Consider the following 20,134-nt stretch of genomic DNA (forward strand, 5'->3'; position numbering starts at 1 on the left):
ATCTGTGATACAGATTTTAAATGATTCCTAATCTTTATAAATGACATGATGATTTAAGACCTGCATTTTGTCTTTACTCATGTTGTCGAGATATTAAATATTAAATATTTGCTTGATTTATAGTATTTGTATGAGTTGTATGAACATTTAAATGCAAACACAAACACTTTTTGACAGCACTGTATTACCACGCTGATGTGCGTTTACCAGGCTGCAGTGATATTGTGAGCTGTGGTAATGGCTGACTACAGCAGGTGGAGGAGGAGGATTAAGTAGGAGAATGGAACTGGTGGTTTGCATGTGTAGCACCCTTCAGTTTCATTCAGGACTCAGAGTAAGCAGGGTGTACATTGGTGTACATAGGTGCACATGGCTGGATTGATTACATCTGTGCCTTAATAAGAAGCAAAGCATAAAAGAGCAGAAAATAATGAACTTCTGCTACGACAGAACAGAGAGTGAAATGGATTCACCAGGTTCTTCATCTCAGTTACATGAGAATGCACAGCAAAGTTCAGCACCTGTAGATCTGGAGTGGTCTCTTCTGGATACTGATGGAATATTTGGATCTACAAGTCATCTTCAGAAAAGAAAACAGAAGGTTAGAACTTACAATGTTATTTAATACACTAAAAAGCTTTAGGTGTACACTGACTAGGCATAACATTATAGCCACTGACAGGTGAAGTGTATAACACTGATCATCTCTTAATCACGGCACCTGTTAGTGGGGAGGATATATGAGGCAGCAAGTGAACATTTTATCCTCAAAGTTGATGTTAGAAGCAGGAAAAATGGGCGAGCGTGAGGATCTGAGCGAGGTTGACGAGACGCCAAATAGTGATGGCATCTCCAAAACTGCAGCTCTTGTGGGGTGTTCCCGGTCTGCAGTGGTCAGTATCTATCAAAAGTGGTCCAAGAAAGGAACAGTGGTAAACCGGAGACAGGGTCATTGATGCACGTGAAGGCTGGCCCGTGTGGTCCGATCCAACAGACGAACTACTGTAGCTCAGATTGCTGAAAAAGTTAATGCTGGTTCTGATAGAAAGGTGTCAGAATACACAAAGCATCACAGCTTGTTGCATATGGGGCAGCAAAATGGGGACCAACACAATATTAGGAAGAAGGTCATAATAGGAAGAAATGTATAAAAAGATCAATTACAATGCTTAGAAATACAAATAAAATATTAGAAATGCTTTAGAAATGTATTACAATTCTAATGAAATGTAATAGAATTGCATTAGAAATGTAATATAATAAGCATTTGCGTAGCTCAACTGTATATTATGCTAGACCACCACTAGTGAGATCCAGGGTTCTAATCCCAGTCGTGCTACTGACCGGCTGGTCGTCTACCCAGACACAACTGGCTGTGTTGAGAGGGAGGTAGAGCGGTTGCTGAAAATGAAATATCGGCCGGTTGGGCGTCTATATGAAGACACCATTGACTTTGTCTGAGGAGAGGGATTGGCGTCCTGTTCGTGGTTACTTCACTGCGCCTAGTGATTCCGGGGGAAACCCGGACCCACTGTGACCCTGACTAGGATAAACCAGTAATAAAGTGATGAAAATGGAAAAAAAAGGATTAAAATTAGAAATGCATTAGAATTAAAAATTTATTAGAAGTACATTTCTTTTTTAAATTATTAGGAATGTATGAAAATGAATGAACAATGTATCATTATTATTATTATTATTATTTATTTATTTATTTATATCTCTTTTTGAAGAGAGACCTGGCCAAGATAGCTTAATGAAAGCCAAGAAACCAGATGATAAACTACACAGTGATGTGAACGACACAACGAGCAGTGAAGCACAGAGGAATCAGAATGATTGGAAATAATATCCCTGTAGTCTAAAACACTTAAGATTGTAGCCTGCAAGTGTTTTCCAGGCTGCTAAAATCCCAGAATCACCTTCAATTTCTTCACTAGATTTGCAACATGCATTCTACATGAGCGCCTATCATCCATCCACATACACAAGTACATGTAGGATGGCATTCTTTCAATTTCATCCTCACCTACAGTATATCTGGGAATGAGCTCTGGAAAAGATCAGGATTTCTTAGCATTAAAAACCATTTTTAAACCACATATTAAAGCCTGAAGCTGTTAAAAAGCTGCTGGAGCTCATCAGTAGCCTGACTCAAGTAAGAGGCAGTTCATCAAACTACTGTATCATCTGCGTAAATGCACTCTAGCTGTAAGCTTTCCAGTATTATTAATAAAAATAGAAAATAATACAGGGACTAAAACTGAACCTTGGGGAACTCCGTTGGTAAGACATGATTTTTTACCTTCTGTATATACACACTGAGTTTTATCTACAGGGTGATTCCTGATTCACTCCGCACCTTTGTCATCTATACACCGTAATGGAAATGCTTTATAAAACGATGACAAATATGAATATTAAAATTGCATTAGAAGTATAATAGAATATATATTAAGTGTATTAAATTGCACTGAAAATACATAAGAAAAAGAACCAGATTTGTGTTGTCTTGTGCCCAGTGTTTAAGAAACATCTTATAAAATACATGAATATAATTTAAACCATACATTTAAATCTCAAATACAAATAAACCCAAAATAAATACATTCAGAAACCTATTTTATCTATAAAAATAAGGCATTCTATTTAAATTATTCTAATTATAAAAAAACATAAACAAAGTTAACTGGCTTTTTCTGGATTACTAATTAATTCATTGACTGTTTTACCACTGTTTTATCCTGGTCAGGGTTGTGGTGGGTCTAATTTACAGTCAAAAAAGCAGGAAATAGCTGGGCACATCACCAGTTTATCACAGGGCAAACACAAACACACACACATTCACATATTTACACACCAACACTCGAGGCGTTTTAGTAGCTCCTAATGGCCTGGTTATGTCTTTGTAATTGGAGGAAGAAAACCTACACGGGCACAGGGAGAACATGCAAACTCCTCACAGAAGGTACTCGGCCAGGGAATGGAACCCAGGCCTTTCTTGCTGTGAGGCGACAGTGCTACCCACTGTGCAATCTATTATAATCATCACTATATAATCAGTAAATGACCACTGGCACTGAACATGCTAAATGCTTTGTTTTTATGGTAAGTGTCCACTATCAGGAGTAACGACGATGGTTCCAGTTCTAGAATACAATAAAGTACAGCAGAAGGCGGTTTGGAACACTGCATTAGTTCAGACAGTTTAAATTGTGGCCAATAGGTGGCGCACTGTAACAGCAACCTGCATGTTTATGTGTTCAGTGCGAATTACTGTGTGCAATCAGTGAATGTACAACAAAAGACAACAAAAATTCGATTCTTCATAATTCTGCTACAAAACCATTCTCCAGAGCCACCTAACTGATACATGAAGCAAAATCATTCATTCATTGTCTGTTTCAGTTTCCCAATAATTCAGATATTTAATTTTGAGTTTTTGTGTAATTTGGTTCATTCTAATTGAGTTTGCAGATTTTTCCAGTTCCTGAGTCTTTGTTGTGTTAGTGGTGTGTCTGTGTGTGTTAGTGTGTGTTAGTGTGTGTTAGTGGCGTGATTCTAATTGATATTTCCACAAATGTTTTCGTTTTATGGCATAGAAGGCCCTGCAAGCTTCTTTCAGTAAACACACACACACACACACACACACACACACACACACACACACACACACACACACTGTTTTGAATCATTCCAATCATTCCACAAGAAGCAGGCACATTGGTAACAGGTGAGGGTTCAAAAATACAAGATTGCAAATTGTTTAGGTTTTTTTTAACATCTACTATAAATAACATTGTCAAAACATTCAGAAAACCCCCTAAAATCTCTCAGTCTCGGTGGGTAGCACTGTCGCCTCACAGCAAGAAGGTCCTGGGTTCAATTCCCAGGTGGGGTGGTCTGGGTCCTTTCTGTTTGGAGTTTGTATGTTCTCCCCGTGTCTGTGTGGGTTTCCTTTTGGAGATCCGGTTTCCTCCCACAATCCAAAGATGTGCAAGTGAGGTGAACTAGAGATTGTCCATGACTGTGTTTGACATTAAACTTGAACTGATGAATCTAGGGTTAGTTTTATTGACATGACATTAAGGACGTTCATATTGACAAAGCTTAATTTTAATTTAATTTTTCCTACTTCTTTCCCCCAATTTTCTCCCCTAATCCAGTCGTGTCCAATTACCCTGAATGCGTCCTCTATACTGATTCGACCCTTCACCGCTGACTGAGGACGCCTCTCAACTGACATGCGCCCCCTCTGGCACGTACAGTCAGTACAGACTGCATTTTTCACCTGCACGAGTCGAGTTCATACACCGACGGGCACTGTGTACAGAGGGCCACACCCCCATCAGTATTATTCCTCAGCCCTGTGCAGGTGCCATCAGTCAGTCAGCAGGGGCCGCAGTTGCACCAGTTATGAGGACCTATGATCCGACTTTTTACCCTCTAACCCTGAACAACAGCCGATCGTTGTTCATGCAGAGCTGAGATTCGATACGATGCATTCGAAACCCCAACTTTGGTGCGCTAGCGTACTTTACTTTACCGCTGCGCCACCTGAGCGGCCTGACAAAGCTTAATTATAGTTTTAGGAAAAATAATAAAAAGAAGAGGAAGAAGGAAAAAAATTACAATAAAATAGTATCATATATACAAATTAATTACAGGTATGTAAAAATAAAATAATAAAAACAGTGCAAATAGTAACAACAATAAAATGGTGACAGTAATGTTTTATGTAGGTAGTAATGAGAATATAACATTGTAGTGTGTGTGTGTGTGTGTGTGTGTGTGTGTGTCTCGCCTGGTGGCATGTATGTGATCATGTATTATATGCATAAATTATATTTATACACTTGGTGGCTCGGTGGGTAACACTGTTGCCTCACAGCAAGAAGGTCCTGGGTTTGATTCCGAGGTGGAGCGGTCCGGGTCCTCTCTGTGTGGAGTTTGCATGTTCTCCCCGTGTCTGCGTGGGTTTCCTCTGGGAGCTCTGGTTTCCTCACTCAGTTCAAAGACGTGCAAGTCAGGTTGTTTCCTCACCGCACTCACTGGTGGTGTGCTGTGTGACCTTTATGAGGGATTTTAGTGTCATTTTGCACGAATGTAATTGAACCAATCTGGCAACCCTGGCAGCACGCAGCTTAAACACGCCGATAAGTTTGAAGCGCAACTTGAGTCGGTGCAGCAACAGCAGAGCTGCGGTGTGTGGATGGAGCTCACAAACTCAGAGAAATCATTATTGTAATTATACTGACACAAACGTTGCACTTACTGAAATAAAAAATAAAAACAGGGACATTAGAGCGAACACATCGCATCTTTTTTATTATTAAAAAAAGTATTATTTGCTCCCCCGACTGGACTGATGGATTCTCGTTATAATGTTTGTGCTGGAGGACGCAGACCGGATTATAGAAGGTTTACGGTAAGATTAAATGCACTTTATTCAAATATGATGCTCTGTGTAACTGAAAGAAGCTTTTCTACAAATGTTTGGGTGCAGGGATCATTATAATGTGATAACATCACTTTACATATTGTGGAGAGCTTGCATGGAAATTAGTTTTTTACTACATTATTTTATTTTACTCACAACATTTAGTCATTTTCATTTTTTCGTGTTACACTGAATTCCTACTTATAAAGAATGTTGTCTTTTGCATAGGACACACATTCCTTTATCCACAGCCATGAAGTGAAGATTGTGGTTTAACCCAATCTATCAGGGAAGAAGAGGGGGGTCCCAAATTCTAAATCATTACTGCCCTATAAACAACTGATGAGAACACTGACATGGTCTAATATTAGGAAAGTCAGTGAGTGGAACATTTTAAGCATATTTTAATATTAGGAGGGTTGCTGGTTCAAGGCCCACCACAGCCAGGTTGTCACTGTTGAGCAAGACCCTTAACCATCAATTGCTTATTGACAATATACTGTGACAGAACTGTAAGTCGCATTGGATAAAAGCGTCTGCCAAATGCCAAAAATGTAAATCATGTAGGCTGATGTAGTTTAGTGGTTAAGGTAACCAAAAGGTCGCTGGTTCAAGGCCCACCACTGCCAGTTTGCCACAGTTGGGCCCTTGAGCAAGGCCCTTAACCTTCAATTGCTTAGACAGTAAATGCTTTGGTTTACTTACACTAATTAGATCTACTAGGGGTGAGTGAGGGTGTGTGAATGTGTGTGTGTGAATGTGTGTGTGTGTGTGTGTGTGTGTATGTACAGTATGTATGTACGTAGGGCAGTGATAGCTCAGTGGTTAAGGTACTGGACTAGTAACCAAAAGGTTGCCAGTTCAAGCCCCACCACCACCAAGTTGCCACTGCTGGGCTCCTGAGCAAGGCCCTTAACCATCAATTGCTCAAAATTGTGTTCAGTCATAATTGTAAGTCGCTTTGGATAAAAGCGTCTGCTAAATGCCGAAAATGTAAATGTATGTTTGCCCTGCGTTGGACTGGCGACCTGTCCAGGGGACCCACCCTGACCCTGACCAAGATAAAACAGTGGTAAAACAAACAGTGACTGAAAGACTGACTGTATAAACCTGTTTAAAAAGTATGATCTACAGCTGCTGATCATCATATATTATATGATATAAATATCTAATAAAAATATCTACAAGTGACTTTTTCTCTTTGTCTATTTATTAATGACCTTTAGTCAAAATAACTAAATGTTTACTCTTGTTGAGGTCAAAAGTTTTAATGCAGTTAGAAGATGATTGGAAGACGTGAAGGTCATCACAGTCCTGGGATATGACTGGTTTTTGCAGCTTTTGTAGGGCTCTGGACTCCATAAAGTACCAGGAGATTTTAATTGAATTTTAAGAGAATGTATTTTTTACTTTTTACTCAGTATGGGGCAATGTGTTTAAATGTATGTCCATGGTAATCACACATCTGATACAAACCAGGTGGTCAGAAGTTAGACAGAAATGCTGGTTTATTTCTTTAATCCCTGAAAACTTTTGCTATGTGATTGTTTTTGTGAGTGTATTTGTGTGTTCAGCATTTTTGGACTGGCATCTTAACCAGTCTTGTGTTATTTTTTATATGATTCTGTATCAGGTAACTGAAGGTTTGGAACATAAAGACACACAGCACTATAAGTTCCACGGTCCCAGGAAGAGGCTTCACTCGGCTGAAGAGGTTCAGCATGGCTGTCGTCCAAACCCGGAGGGCGCCGGGACCGTGTCCGTGAGGGAACTCGGCTATTCCGCTAGAAAAGAGAGCGGAGACAGTCCGTGTCAACAATGTCACATCATCACCGATGAACTGAACAGGCAGGCGCTCGCTCTGGTAGAGCCGGGAATGCTGAAGGTTTGTTCAAGTCATTAAAACGATTTCTTTGTTAAGCTGAAGAGGACAGGCTGGTGTTAAAGTCTTTTAATGTTATTATACTATTCATGAGCAATTTATGAAAGTTTAGAAACTGCACTGCTAGTAGGCTTACTCATATAAACTTACTTGACAGGATATCTGAGAGTAGGAGATCCACTATCGATAAGCTATAGGACACATATAGATATAAATGTGCTGCTAATTTAATTTAATTAGTCCAATCCAATCCAAGTTAGCTAATGAGAACCAACTGCTGATGTATTATCCCTTTCCATCTTTCTCACACATTTGTGGACAAACTGGATCCTCTGATCATCTTAGCTCATCAAAGACTCTCAGCCTTTCCTGGATGCTGCTTTTGTACCAAACCATGAAACAATCACCTGTTGACATCACATGTTTAAAATCACATCATTATTTAGTTTTTTCACCTCATTACTAGCCCTAAATTGCCCCTGTCCCAACTTTTTTTGGAATGTGCTGCAGGCCTGAAATGCAGGAATGGATGTTTATTAATAAATGAAATGAAGTTGAGCAGATTAAACATGAAATATCTCAGGTTCATCCTGTCTGACATCAGGTAAAAGTCAAAGTAAATGTAATGGTGAATGTAATGTTTTTAGTATTTGGATTTTTCATACTGTCCCAACTTTTTCTGATTTGGGGTTGTATATATATTAAGCTTTTTGCATCTTTAAATGTAACCTTAAAGCAAATCGGACTTTCAGTGCCTTTGATGAAGCCAGAAACATTATGAGTGTGGAGCATTTGATGATAAAGCTAATGGACATGTTGAGTCACTGTCTGTAATGCTTAAGGAACTGTTTGAATCTCGATGCAGGGATGCTTCCTTCCACTGACACGCCACTCTGTCCACATCTCTTAATCTGTGAATCATTCCAGATTAACTTCTCTTAATCAGTGAATCATTTATCACTATTGTTTAAAAATGTCTTTAAAAGTGGGTGCACAGGTGGTGAATTTATTTGCAAATCTGGGCTCATTATTGAAATTTTAATCATTTTTGGTACTGTAGCGGAGGCGGATTATACCCTCCAAAAGAGACACTGGTTGAGGCGGCTATCAATGAAATGTTGTATTCCGATTAGAGAACACAAGGCAGAGAGAGGCTCCTTATGAAATTGCTCCTTTATTACAGTGTTCAAATGTTTTTGTACAAGCTGTGCTAAATATGCTGGGTTTACAAGCGGAATGGTGAGCTGTGGTTTTAAGTAAGACACTCACAGCAAACAACCATTTAGCAAATATCTGAGTTAATAGCGAACTTTCCGGAGAACTTCCATAGCACCTGTTTGGTTTCTTTTCGCGCTTTAAATATGGCGAACCAAAGTGACGTCATGGTTGCGTGTGTTCAGGTAAAACTAATGAACTTTCGTACAGGTACACAGAGGGAGACGCAAGCTGGCGTGCTAGTGGTTTGTGGCGATAAAGCACATTGGTTTGAATGGCCTGAGGCTAACAGGGTTAGCTTAGTAAGCGAAAACTGCAATGATGTAAGTAGTTTCTACTGAGGCAGCTGCCCAGGGAGGCAGTAGGCACCAAGGCAGCTCACTAAGTTTTCAGACTTCAGCAATAGAGGGTGTTTTCACACCTTCACTTTTTTAGTCTGATTAAATAGGACTTAGGTTCGTTTTTCCCTCTTGGTGTGATTTGTTTGGGGAGGTGTGAACACAGTAAACTTACTTGTGCAGAACAAAACAACCACACCGAGACCCTTGAGAGGAGGTGGTCTCGCTCCAGTCCCAGACGAACTCTGGAGTAATTTGTCTTCTATAATTTACAGCTGTTCTAAACTCTTCTCATTCTTTATTAGAAACAAATCACATCAGTTTATGTGACATGTTGGATACACATGTGTGAATTCTGAGCAGGTAGAGGTGACCCACTCAGCAGAATTTTATGATCCTGTTGACGAGCAACGTGAAATCGCCACGTTCATAAAAGTGCTAAGGTACAGATGTGGAAGCAGTTGTGCATGTTATTGACAGTAGTGGCAGTGCTATCCCTAGGGTTTTAAGCTATGGATTAAAAATGTGTAGCATGATTATAGGATGGCGTGTCTATAGTAATAAGAGACACTGTTCACTGCCATGAACCACGTATGTATGTGTGTAATATGGATATGTTATTAAGGTCTGGTTTAGCCCCTCTGACAGCAATATGCATAGTAATGTTCACAATATACACAGTAATACACATAGTATTTATTTATTAGGTTTTTAACGTCATGTTTTACACTGGTTCCATTAATGACAGGAACGGTAGTTACTGGTTACACAAGATTCATCAGTTCAAGTTCCAAAAACTCCAAAAACATGCAGCCAGGCTAACTGGAGACAGTGAATTGTCCTATAGGTACCTGGCCGCTAGGACGCATAAACCAGTGCATTGTAGTGCCGGCCTGAAGCCCTGATAAATAGGGAGGGTTGTGTCAGGAAGGGCGTCCGACGTAAAAACTGTGCCAAATCAATAATGCGGACCACGATCCGCCGGCGACCCCCTTATTTCATTCAAACACTAAGTGCAGGGGAGAAATACATCCTGTACAGGGTGTCAGTCTTTCGCATGGCACACTCACCCATTCACTTACCTTAACCCAGGGACAATTCCAAGTAGCTAACTCACCTTTTTTTATGTTTTATTTATTATTCCTAAGTTGTAGGAAAAAACACTTTTGTTTTAGGAACATACAGTAGGTGCAATATCCAGCCACTACTACGTCAAGTGAAATGACCCACATTGACCTGTTGGTGGCTCTGTAGAACACTGTTTTATTTCCATTTCGTCCACACGTTCTGAACCATGAGGTCTACAGAAAATGTAATGGATGGGGATGGATGGGTGGATAGATAGAAAGATTTAAGTTTATGTTAATTTAATATGATTCTCTCACTAAAGAAACACAAATGTTAAGAATTTAGCTGTACCCATTAGATGTGGAGCTAATTTGCCACCTCCAAAAATGTTTAATTGATCTAAATGAGAGTCCTCAAATTATAAACGATTCATTCTTTAGTTGCATGATAGCATTAAAGTTTAAGGGGTGACTTATGTGAACTTAATGACTTAATAACTCTCACTAATGTAAATTAAAATTAATGACCAAATTGCTCCCCCTCAAATGAAAATGCCTTTAATTATATATTAATAGAATGTGGTTCCAGATGTACAGAGTCAGTGTGAGACCAGGTTTACCAGTTTCCCTTCTAAAGCCTCAGATTAGTTAGGCTAGCTTGGATTCCAACAGAAATTGCCTCATGAAACAAGGCGAAATAGTTTCATATAAAAATAATATTACTTTTCTCCAGAACATTACATTTCCTGCTAGAGCATTTCTCCCCTCCTCTGGGGGGTCATTTAACTCCTCAGACAATCAGACGTAGCCTGACCAGTCAGACAGACCACTTTAAGATAAGTAAAAGCCGAGTCTTTATAGAGACTTTAATAACAGCAACATAAAGGCTCTCCAGACACTTCATAAAACACAGTGCTGCCAACACAAGATGCCTTAATTTATCTCTGTAGAAGCTTAGCATTCAGAAAGTACACTTGTGATGTAAAACAATCCGATCTTTAAGTTTTTGAACGGGAGAACAATCACATATGACTGTTTGAGCTTAGTTTAAAGTGGTTTGTCTGACTGGTCGGGCTACAGCTGATTGTCTGAAAAGTTAAACAAGCCCCCCAGAGGAAGAAGAAATGTTTTAGCAGGGAATGTAATGTTTTGGAGGAAAGTAATATTACTTTTAATTAAATTAAATTGCCTGGTTTTACGTCAATTTCTGTCAGACAATTAAAGGATCATTATGTTAATGTACCTTTATGACTATTTGTAAGTAGTCACCCTTCCAAATTCAGTTCAGGGTTTTATTACATCTATTGCTGAGTTTTGTAAAATATGTATATACAGTGTATCACAAAAGTGAGTACACCCCTCACATTTCTGCAAATATTTTATTATATCTTTTCATGGGACAACACTATAGAAATAAAACTTGGATATAACTTAGAGTAGTCAGTGTACAACTTGTATAGCAGTGTAGATTTACTGTCTTCTGAAAATAACTCAACACACAGCCATTAATGTCTAAATGGCTGGCAACATAAGTGAGTACACCCCACAGTGAACATGTCCAAATTGTGCCCAAAGTGTCAATATTTTGTGTGACCACCATTATTATCCAGCACTGCCTTAACCCTCCTGGGCATGGAATTCACCAGAGCTGCACAGGTTGCTACTGGAATCCTCTTCCACTCCTCCATGATGACATCACGGAGCTGGTGGATGTTAGACACCTTGAACTCCTCCACCTTCCACTTGAGGATGCGCCACAGGTGCTCAATTGGGTTTAGTCCATCACCTTTACCTTCAGCTTCCTCAGCAAGGCAGTTGTCATCTTGGAGGTTGTGTTTGGGGTCGTTATCCTGTTGGAAAACTGCCATGAGGCCCAGTTTTCGAAGGGAGGGGATCACGCTCTGTTTCAGAATGTCACAGTACATGTTGGAATTCATGTTTCCCTCAATGAACTGCAGCTTCCCAGTGCCAGCAACACTCATGCAGCCCAAGACCATGATGCTACCACCACCATGCTTGACTGTAGGCAAGATACAGTTGTCTTGGTACTTCTCACCAGGGCGCCGCCACACATGCTGGACACCATCTGAGCCAAACAAGTTTATCTTGGTCTCGTCAGACCACAGGGCATTCCAGTAATCCATGTTCTTGGACTGCTTGTCTTCAGCAAACTGTTTGCGGGCTTTCTTGTGCGTCAGCTTCCTTCTGGGATGACGATCATGCAGACCGAGTTGATGCAGTGTGCGGCGTATGGTCTGAGCACTGACAGGCTGACCTCCCACGTCTTCAACCTCTGCAGCAATGCTGGCAGCACTCATGTGTCTATTTTTTAAAGCCAACCTCTGGATATGACGCCGAACACGTGGACTCAACTTCTTTGGTCGACCCTGGCGAAGCCTGTTCCGAGTGGAACCTGTCCTGGAAAACCGCTGTATGACCTTGGCCACCATGCTGTAGCTCAGTTTCAGGGTGTTAGCAATCTTCTTATAGCCCAGGCCATCTTTGTGGAGAGCAACAATTCTATTTCTCACATCCTCAGAGAGTTCTTTGCCATGAGGTGCCATGTTGAATATCCAGTAGCCAGTATGAGAGAATTGTACCCAAAACACCAAATTTAACAGCCCTGCTCCCCATTTACACCTGGGACCTTGACACATGACACCAGGGAGGGACAACGACACATTTGGGCACAATTTGGACATGTTCACTGTGGGGTGTACTCACTTATGTTGCCAGCCATTTAGACATTAATGGCTGTGTGTTGAGTTATTTTCAGAAGACAGTAAATCTACACTGCTATACAAGTTGTACACTGACTACTCTAAGTTATATCCAAGTTTCATGTCTATAGTGTTGTCCCATGAAAAGATATAATGAAATATTTGCAAAAATGTGAGGGGTGTACTCACTTTTGTGATACACTGTATATGCTTTCAGCTTTGTGGCAATGTTTTAGAATCGCTGTGCCCCTTGGGACAAAGTTTTAATACATGGTTTGACTTGTTTGGTGTGGAGGAACTCCTGTGGCCTGCACAGAGACCTTACCCAAACCCCACTGAACACCTTGGGATGAATAAGAATGTCAATTGAGAGTCAAGCATTTGCATTCAATACTAGTGCGTGACCTCACATAGCACACTCCTAAATCCTAAAACCCTTACAGAAAAGTGGGGACTGTTAAAGCTGCAATCAATAGGGTTTGTTGCAACTCCATGTTAGTGCACCAAGATGCAGTCTTCTTAACTGGCAGTTACCTGCATCTCGGTGAGCATTAATTCACTTCAGGTGGAGGTGCTTCTATTTATTACAGTTACTTCCTCACAGATTTGCAAGCTCCTCTGTTGGCATCCTGCTTTTCTCTTGAAATTGTGATTCCCTTTTCGGGTGGCATGAGGGAACCCGTCCTGGATGAGCGAGCTCCCCAGGGGGCTGACCGCACTTTTCTGGAGCAGGCCCGACATTTGGACCCACACTGGGCATAGGCTACATCAGCTAGTTTAATGGATGGCTGCTTATGCATTGCTGTCTCCAGTTTTTTTTTATTTCCAGTTCTCTTTTTCTGAGAGCTGGGTTGTCGCATTCACTCTGAGCAGCTTGTCACATTGTGAACCAGTTTTCATTTCTGCGCTATCCCTTTTCTGTCCACATTCTTTATTGCAGGCTGAGGGCGGCACGGTGGCTAAGTGGGTAGCACTGTCGCCTCACAGCAAGAAGGTCCTGGGTTCGATCCCCAGGTGGGGCGGTCCGGGTCCTTTCTGTGTGGAGTTTGCATGTTCTCCCCGTGCCTGCGTGGGTTTACTCCGGGTGCTCCGGTTTCCTCCCACAGTCCAAAAACATGCAAGTGAGGTGAATTGGAGATACAAAATTGTCCATGACTGTGTTCGATATAACCTTGAGAAGTGATGAACCTTGTGTAACGAGTAACTACCGTGTGTCTGTCATGAATGTAACCAAAGAGTGTAAAACATGACGTTAAAATCCTAATAAATAAATATTGCAGGCTGAGGATGTTTTGTGTCTCTCATTTGCTACTTTGTTTCCATTATTTTGTCCACTGCTTTTATTTTCCTTTTACACTTGTTTTGTTTTTGCCCTTTTTTTACCTCGATTAACCATCCTTCAAACTGGGTTCATTTTCACTTCTTGCAGATGTGGCGCTACACCTGGTTCTTCCGCCCTGTTACAGAAAATGACCTTTAATTTAAAAGATGATTAAACGTTCTGACTGAGCCATTTGTATTTCATTAAACAAAGAAAAGAATAAGATAGATGAGATGCAATAACAAGGCACAGCGCTGAAGCAAATTAATTTGCCAGCCTTATTCACAAGATATCTGTGTGTAACAAGTCCAGACAAGACACATGGTGAACACACACTACCCAGGGTTTTTTTAATCAGCATAGTCAAGAGTAAAATACTGAAATGTTAAACAAAAGCACAACAAATGCAAACCTTATGTCTTATATAAGTCTAATGATCAAAGTCGAACCTTACTTTTAATTCACATTCGTTCATTGTCTCTTTAACCACCGCTTTATCCAGGTCAAGGTCTTGGTGGGTCTATTTTAATAGACAAAAGCTAGAACACCTGGACAAATTGCCAGTCCATCACATGGCAAACACACACACACACACACACACACACACTCAGGGCAATTTTAGTATCTTTAATTTACTTGACATGCATTACTTGCATGTTTTTGGATTGTGGGAGGAAACCGGAGCTCCCAGAGTAAACCCATGCAGACACGGGGAGAACATGCAAACTCCACCCGGACCGCCCCACCTGGGAATTAAACCCAGGACCTTCTTGCTGTGAGACGACAGTGCTACCCACCAAGCTACCATGCTGCCCAATTATTGCGCAATCAGGTGCCCAGGTGGCGCAGTGGGATATTCCGCTAGCACACCAGCGCCGTGATTCTAAACTCCTTAGTTTAAAACTCGGCGCTGCCACCGGTCAGCTGGGTGCCATCTAGTGGGCATAATTGGTAGTGTCTGCAGCAGACACGGTTCTGCTAGGGCGGGATGACCGGACTATGTGGGTGGGGTCTTTAGATGCTGTGTAAGAACCCTAATTAGCAGATAGAAAGGCGCCTGTGCAGAGTACATAGGTGAGAAAGGGTTCCGCTAAGGGCTGCGAAAGATATGCTTAAATAAAATAGAAAAAAAAAAATATATATATATATATATTGCGCAATGACACTTCTTTTTTGTTATAAATACAAGTATATTTTCCCTTAAATCTTCAATTATAGAATAGACATTCCTGTAATAAACAATAATAAACAACAATACCCAGTAGTACTGTACATAAAAAACACACATCACATTTCAGTACAGTACGTGTGCTGTACCATAAACCATAATACATTTCCTTCTTTTTTTTATAAAATGTATTTACCAGAAACAATAATATCTCTTATATTTCTCTATTATTTCCTTCTTTATTTTAATAGTGTTGTATTTTGTAGGTGTAATTGCACTAAAGAAAGAATACTTTACTGAGCCGACTTCCTTCTTCTTTCTCACTCACTGTCCCTTCTGTCTGATACACAGTGACACCTACTGGCAGGAGTAATTATACAACAGCAAATAGTAATAGATTCATTTTCTCAGCACTACGCTTCCTCTGCACCTTATTTGGGGACATTTTAATATAGAATTTTACAAAATATAAAGAAAACACCGGCACTGTCCCAGCAGTTTTTAACATAAGTACATTTAGCATAAAATGTGTTCACCAGTAACATTTCACTTAAAAATCCTTGTTTTCTATAACATTTACACAGATTTTTTTAAATGAGATTAATCGCGATTAACTATACGAAATTCTAAGATTAATCGCGATTAAAATTTGTAATCGTTTGACAGCCCTAGGTATATATATATATATATATATATATATATATATATATATATATATATATAGAGAGAGAGAGAGAGAGAGAGAGAGAGAGAGATAATTTTACATGTACAGAGAAAAACCCCAACCAACGCATGCAGGGCTGAATTAGGCCGATACCCATTAGTCATTAATATAAAAAAAAGAGCCCTTAAATTCTGGATGCACCTAAAATCCAGTCCCACAACAAGCCTGCAGTTTCAGGCACTTTAATCCCAAGAGCTCTACCCTGAAAAGAGTCCCCTGTGTCAGCTGGTCCAGAGACTGACCAACACACTGACCCCTAACAACCCTAACTCTCTGACCAGCACTGCTTCCCAAACACCAATCAGAATCACCCAAATTATCAAACACCTCAAAAACACTTATCTGGAACATTGGAGAACCCAAACTCAATCCCAAAACAGACTAAACTGCTATCTGACCCTAAAACATGAATACAACCTGGCCACGTATCTCCTCACTGTCCGAGATACGAAGCAGAGACAGATCCTCACCAAATACAGACTGAGTGACCACAGCCTGGCTATCGAGAGAGGCAGGTTAAAAAAGTCCTGGATCCCCAGAGAGGAGAGACTGTGTGGTCACTGCAGGACAGGTGAGGTTGAGACAGAGGTGCACTTCCTTCTAAGCTGCCCAAAATACACAACAATTAGACACAAATATTTTGATCAGTTTGGAAGAGAGGTGAGCGGCTTCAGAACGCTGACAGACAGTGATAAACTGGCCATTATATTAGGAGAGGGACCATCAGCCTCCACTGCAGCCAGATATGTACAGGAGTGTCACACACTCCGGGACAGTGAGTGAAACACCAAATAAAATCCCCACCCACCCCCCGAACACACACCCCCCCGCACACACACACCCCCGCACACCCACCACACACACACCACACACATCGCACACCCACCACACACACACACACTAATATTTTCTCTCTTTATGTGTGAACAATTGTTTTACTATAAATTGAATATTTTCTTACCATTTTTTTTTTCTATGTATATACTTGTTCTTTTTTCAAATATTTATATATACTAATGTAAGCTTTGACAATACAAATATGTAAATTTGTCATGTCAATAAAGCAAATTGAATTGAATTGAATTGAATTGAATTGAGAGAGAGAGAGAGAGAGAGAGAGAGACGGTCGGAGTTAACTTGTTCGTGACGTCACTTGTTTCATGAATTTTGGTTCGTAGTCTGAAATGTATTCGTACGTTAAGTTGAAAAAGATTAATTACTTCATTAATTAAATTGGGTTTTTGCATTGTCTCTTATATTTCGTATTTCACTGCAGTTTCAGACACTGTGCTACAAATGCCAGCGTGCATGAAGAGGGATTCGAGTGGCCTTGATTCGATTGAGTGGCCTTGATGTTCAGTCATTGTACTCTTAAGAGATTTACTCTAAGTGATCCCGAGGCTCACTGGCTCAGAGAAGAGCTGGAAATGATTCTTTAAACAAAAAAAAACAAAAAAAAGAAAGAGTCTGGATGAGCTAGCTGTCTGTGTTCCTGCATTTCTTTATCATATAATTAACCACAACTACAGAACAACCGCTGTTAATAATTATTTCTGTTAAAGCCTCTGATCTGGCTGAGCTTAATGGCGTTTCCTGTTTTCTGGATAAAAAATCATGTGAGAGAAATAAATTTGGTCGGAGCAGATGTACTGGTCCATGTGATGAGAATTTAAACACGTCCAGGTCTCTGCTGTCTCAGCTCTCTGCTCACTGAGCGTGACCGGGATTTATTGAGGGTGCGAATGGGAAACTCTCTTAATAATGGTCTCGTCTACACACCACTATTACTTACACGACAGATTCTAGTGCAGCTTTTTCTTTAGTCTGCTTTATTTCAGCTAGATTTTAAAATGAACCTACCTTTGAGGGGGTTATAATGTGTGGTAAAAATCCAATGTTGTGTTTCCAGTGTCATATACGCTGATCAGCCATAACATTAAAACCACCCCCTTGTTTCTACACTCACTGTCCATTTTATCAGCTCCACTTACCATATAGAAGCACTTTGTAGTTCTACAATTATTGACTGTAATCCACCCTTTCACCCTGTTCTTTAATGGTCAGGACCCCCACAGGACCACCACAGAGCAGGTATTATTTAGGTGGTGGATCATTCTCAGCGCTGCAGTGACACTGACATGGTGGTGGTGTGTTAGTGTGTGTTGTGCTGGTATGAGCGGATCAGACACAGCAGTGCTGCTGGAGTTTTGTAAATACCGTGTCCACTCACTGTCCACTCTATTAGACACTCCTACCTAGTCGGACACCTTGTAGATGTAAAGTCAGAGACGATCGCTCATCTATTGCTGCTGTTTGAGTTGGTCATCTTCTAGACCTTCATCAGTGGTCACAGGACGCTGCCCACGGGGTGCTGTTGGCTGGATATATTTGGTTGGTGGACTATTCTCAGTCCAGCAGTGACAGTGAGGGGTTTAAAAACTCCAGCAGCGCTGCTGTGTCTGATCCACTCATACCAGCACAACACACACTAGCATACCACCACCATGGCAGTGTCACTGCACTGCTGAGAATGATCCACCACCCAAATAATACCTGCTCTGTAGTGGTCCTGTGGGGGTCCTGACCATTGAAGAACAGGGTGAAGGCAGGCTAACAAAGCATGCAGAGAAACAGATGGACTACAGTCAGTAATTGTAGAACTACAAAGTGCTCCTATATGGGAAGTGGAGCTGATAAAATGGACAGTGAGTGTAGAAACAAGGAGGTGGTTTTAATGTTATGGCTGATTGGTGTATTTCTTAAAATACAATGCTGATGATGTTTTGACCTGAGTGGACGAAACTTGTCAATCACAGATCCGCCTATCAAAGTGATGGAATGCCGTCAGTTTCCATGGCGATTTGAGTGAAGAATGGAGGTTAAAAGCACCTTGAAAGTTCACAGCAGTCCGTCTGTGAAGCATCCATCCATCCGAGCATGCATCCATCACTCTGTCTTTCTATTCTCAACAGATCTAAGAGGTTTTGTTCGAATAGATCGAGCTTAAATACACAAACGGTCTGTCTGAAAACCTAGTGGTATCTCTTAAACGCATTTCACATCATCCGACTCTTGCTCCTGAGAAGAGGGCATGTCTAAATTCTTAGATACTTTAAAATGCTCCTACTGAGGTGCCTTAATTGTGAGTGATAATCTGACTGAATAATGAGGGAGCGTCCGATGCTTCCTTAGCGGTGAAGGCAATCCCAGCATTCAGTGCGGAACAACTTTTCTCACCAAAATGACAGACAAATGCGAAGCATTTAAAATGTAAATAAATTCTCTTTTATTTTTATTTTGTATAAAGGTGCACACGCGTTGTTTATTTGTAAATTCGGGCTCGTCAGGGACAGTTTAATCGTTTTCGGTACATAGAAGGAGATGGTAGTGCATGCTAGCGGGTTGTGCCACCTCATCCCATTGGTCTGAATGGCCTGAGGCTAATTGTGTTAGCTTATGCCTAGTTCACACTACACAATTTTTGCCCTGATTGTCGCTCGCCGACTGGTCACCGCTAGATGTTGCAGCTCGATCGCTATGTGTGAACTGTTCAACAACTCGATCCGAGCGGCTCAAATATCTAGCATGCTAGATATCTGGATCAATCGCCCGACTTGCAGTGAGTGCGATGTCGAACTACAGCCAATGGGAACGCAAGGTACAGGGTTTGGAAACCCGGGGGAGGGGTGTAAAAACGTGGAACAGGGGCATAATATAGTTTCTATCAGAATACATCAGCACACACAAGCATTACAGTATTTGAGACCTTATCGTCCACGCCAAACCATAATACTCACACTGCATTGCAAAAAAATATTTATTAACCTCCAACTCACTATAGAACAGACGCCCCCTGCTGGTAATGTTGCCAAATCCACTCAGATTCATTTATTTATTTATTTATTTATATTATGTATTAGAGCTCATTTAAACTTTAAGGGTGCATTCACATGAGAACGGCAAAACCACGAGCCTCTGTGTGAACTGCTGCTTTGCTCAGCAGTAAAACGTCATCAAAGTGTGAATATGAGACGAATAGGGATGTAACGATACGCTCTACAATGCAATACAATTCACGATACTGGGTTCACGTTACGATTTTTTCCCGATTTTTTAAACAAAATGAAATTGAAGACAAATTATGACAAAGTTTCCTTTTATTATTTCTCTTTAAAAAATAAAATAAAATACTGTATTTGTGCTTATCTTTTATTTATCTAAATAATAAATGTCCTTTTATTTCTGAGGGAGGTACAAAC

At 40.6% G+C, this 20,134-nt stretch overlaps 1 protein-coding gene across 1 annotated transcript in view; it reads left to right on the forward strand.

The window, feature by feature from the left end:
• Positions 1–463: 463 nt before the first annotated feature.
• The window catches only part of kif26aa (kinesin family member 26Aa), a 129,227-nt gene continuing 109,556 nt past the window's right edge, over positions 464–20,134 (forward strand). Inside the window, exons 1-3 of the mRNA XM_063002537.1 lie at positions 464–616; positions 7,074–7,187; positions 7,236–7,325. Of these exons, the coding sequence (XP_062858607.1) occupies positions 464–616; positions 7,074–7,187; positions 7,236–7,325 (357 nt within the window). The remainder of the gene's footprint in view (positions 617–7,073; positions 7,188–7,235; positions 7,326–20,134) is intronic.

This window comes from Trichomycterus rosablanca, chromosome 9 (genome assembly GCF_030014385.1).
Source record: "Trichomycterus rosablanca isolate fTriRos1 chromosome 9, fTriRos1.hap1, whole genome shotgun sequence".
Lineage (NCBI taxonomy): Eukaryota > Metazoa > Chordata > Actinopteri > Siluriformes > Trichomycteridae > Trichomycterus > Trichomycterus rosablanca.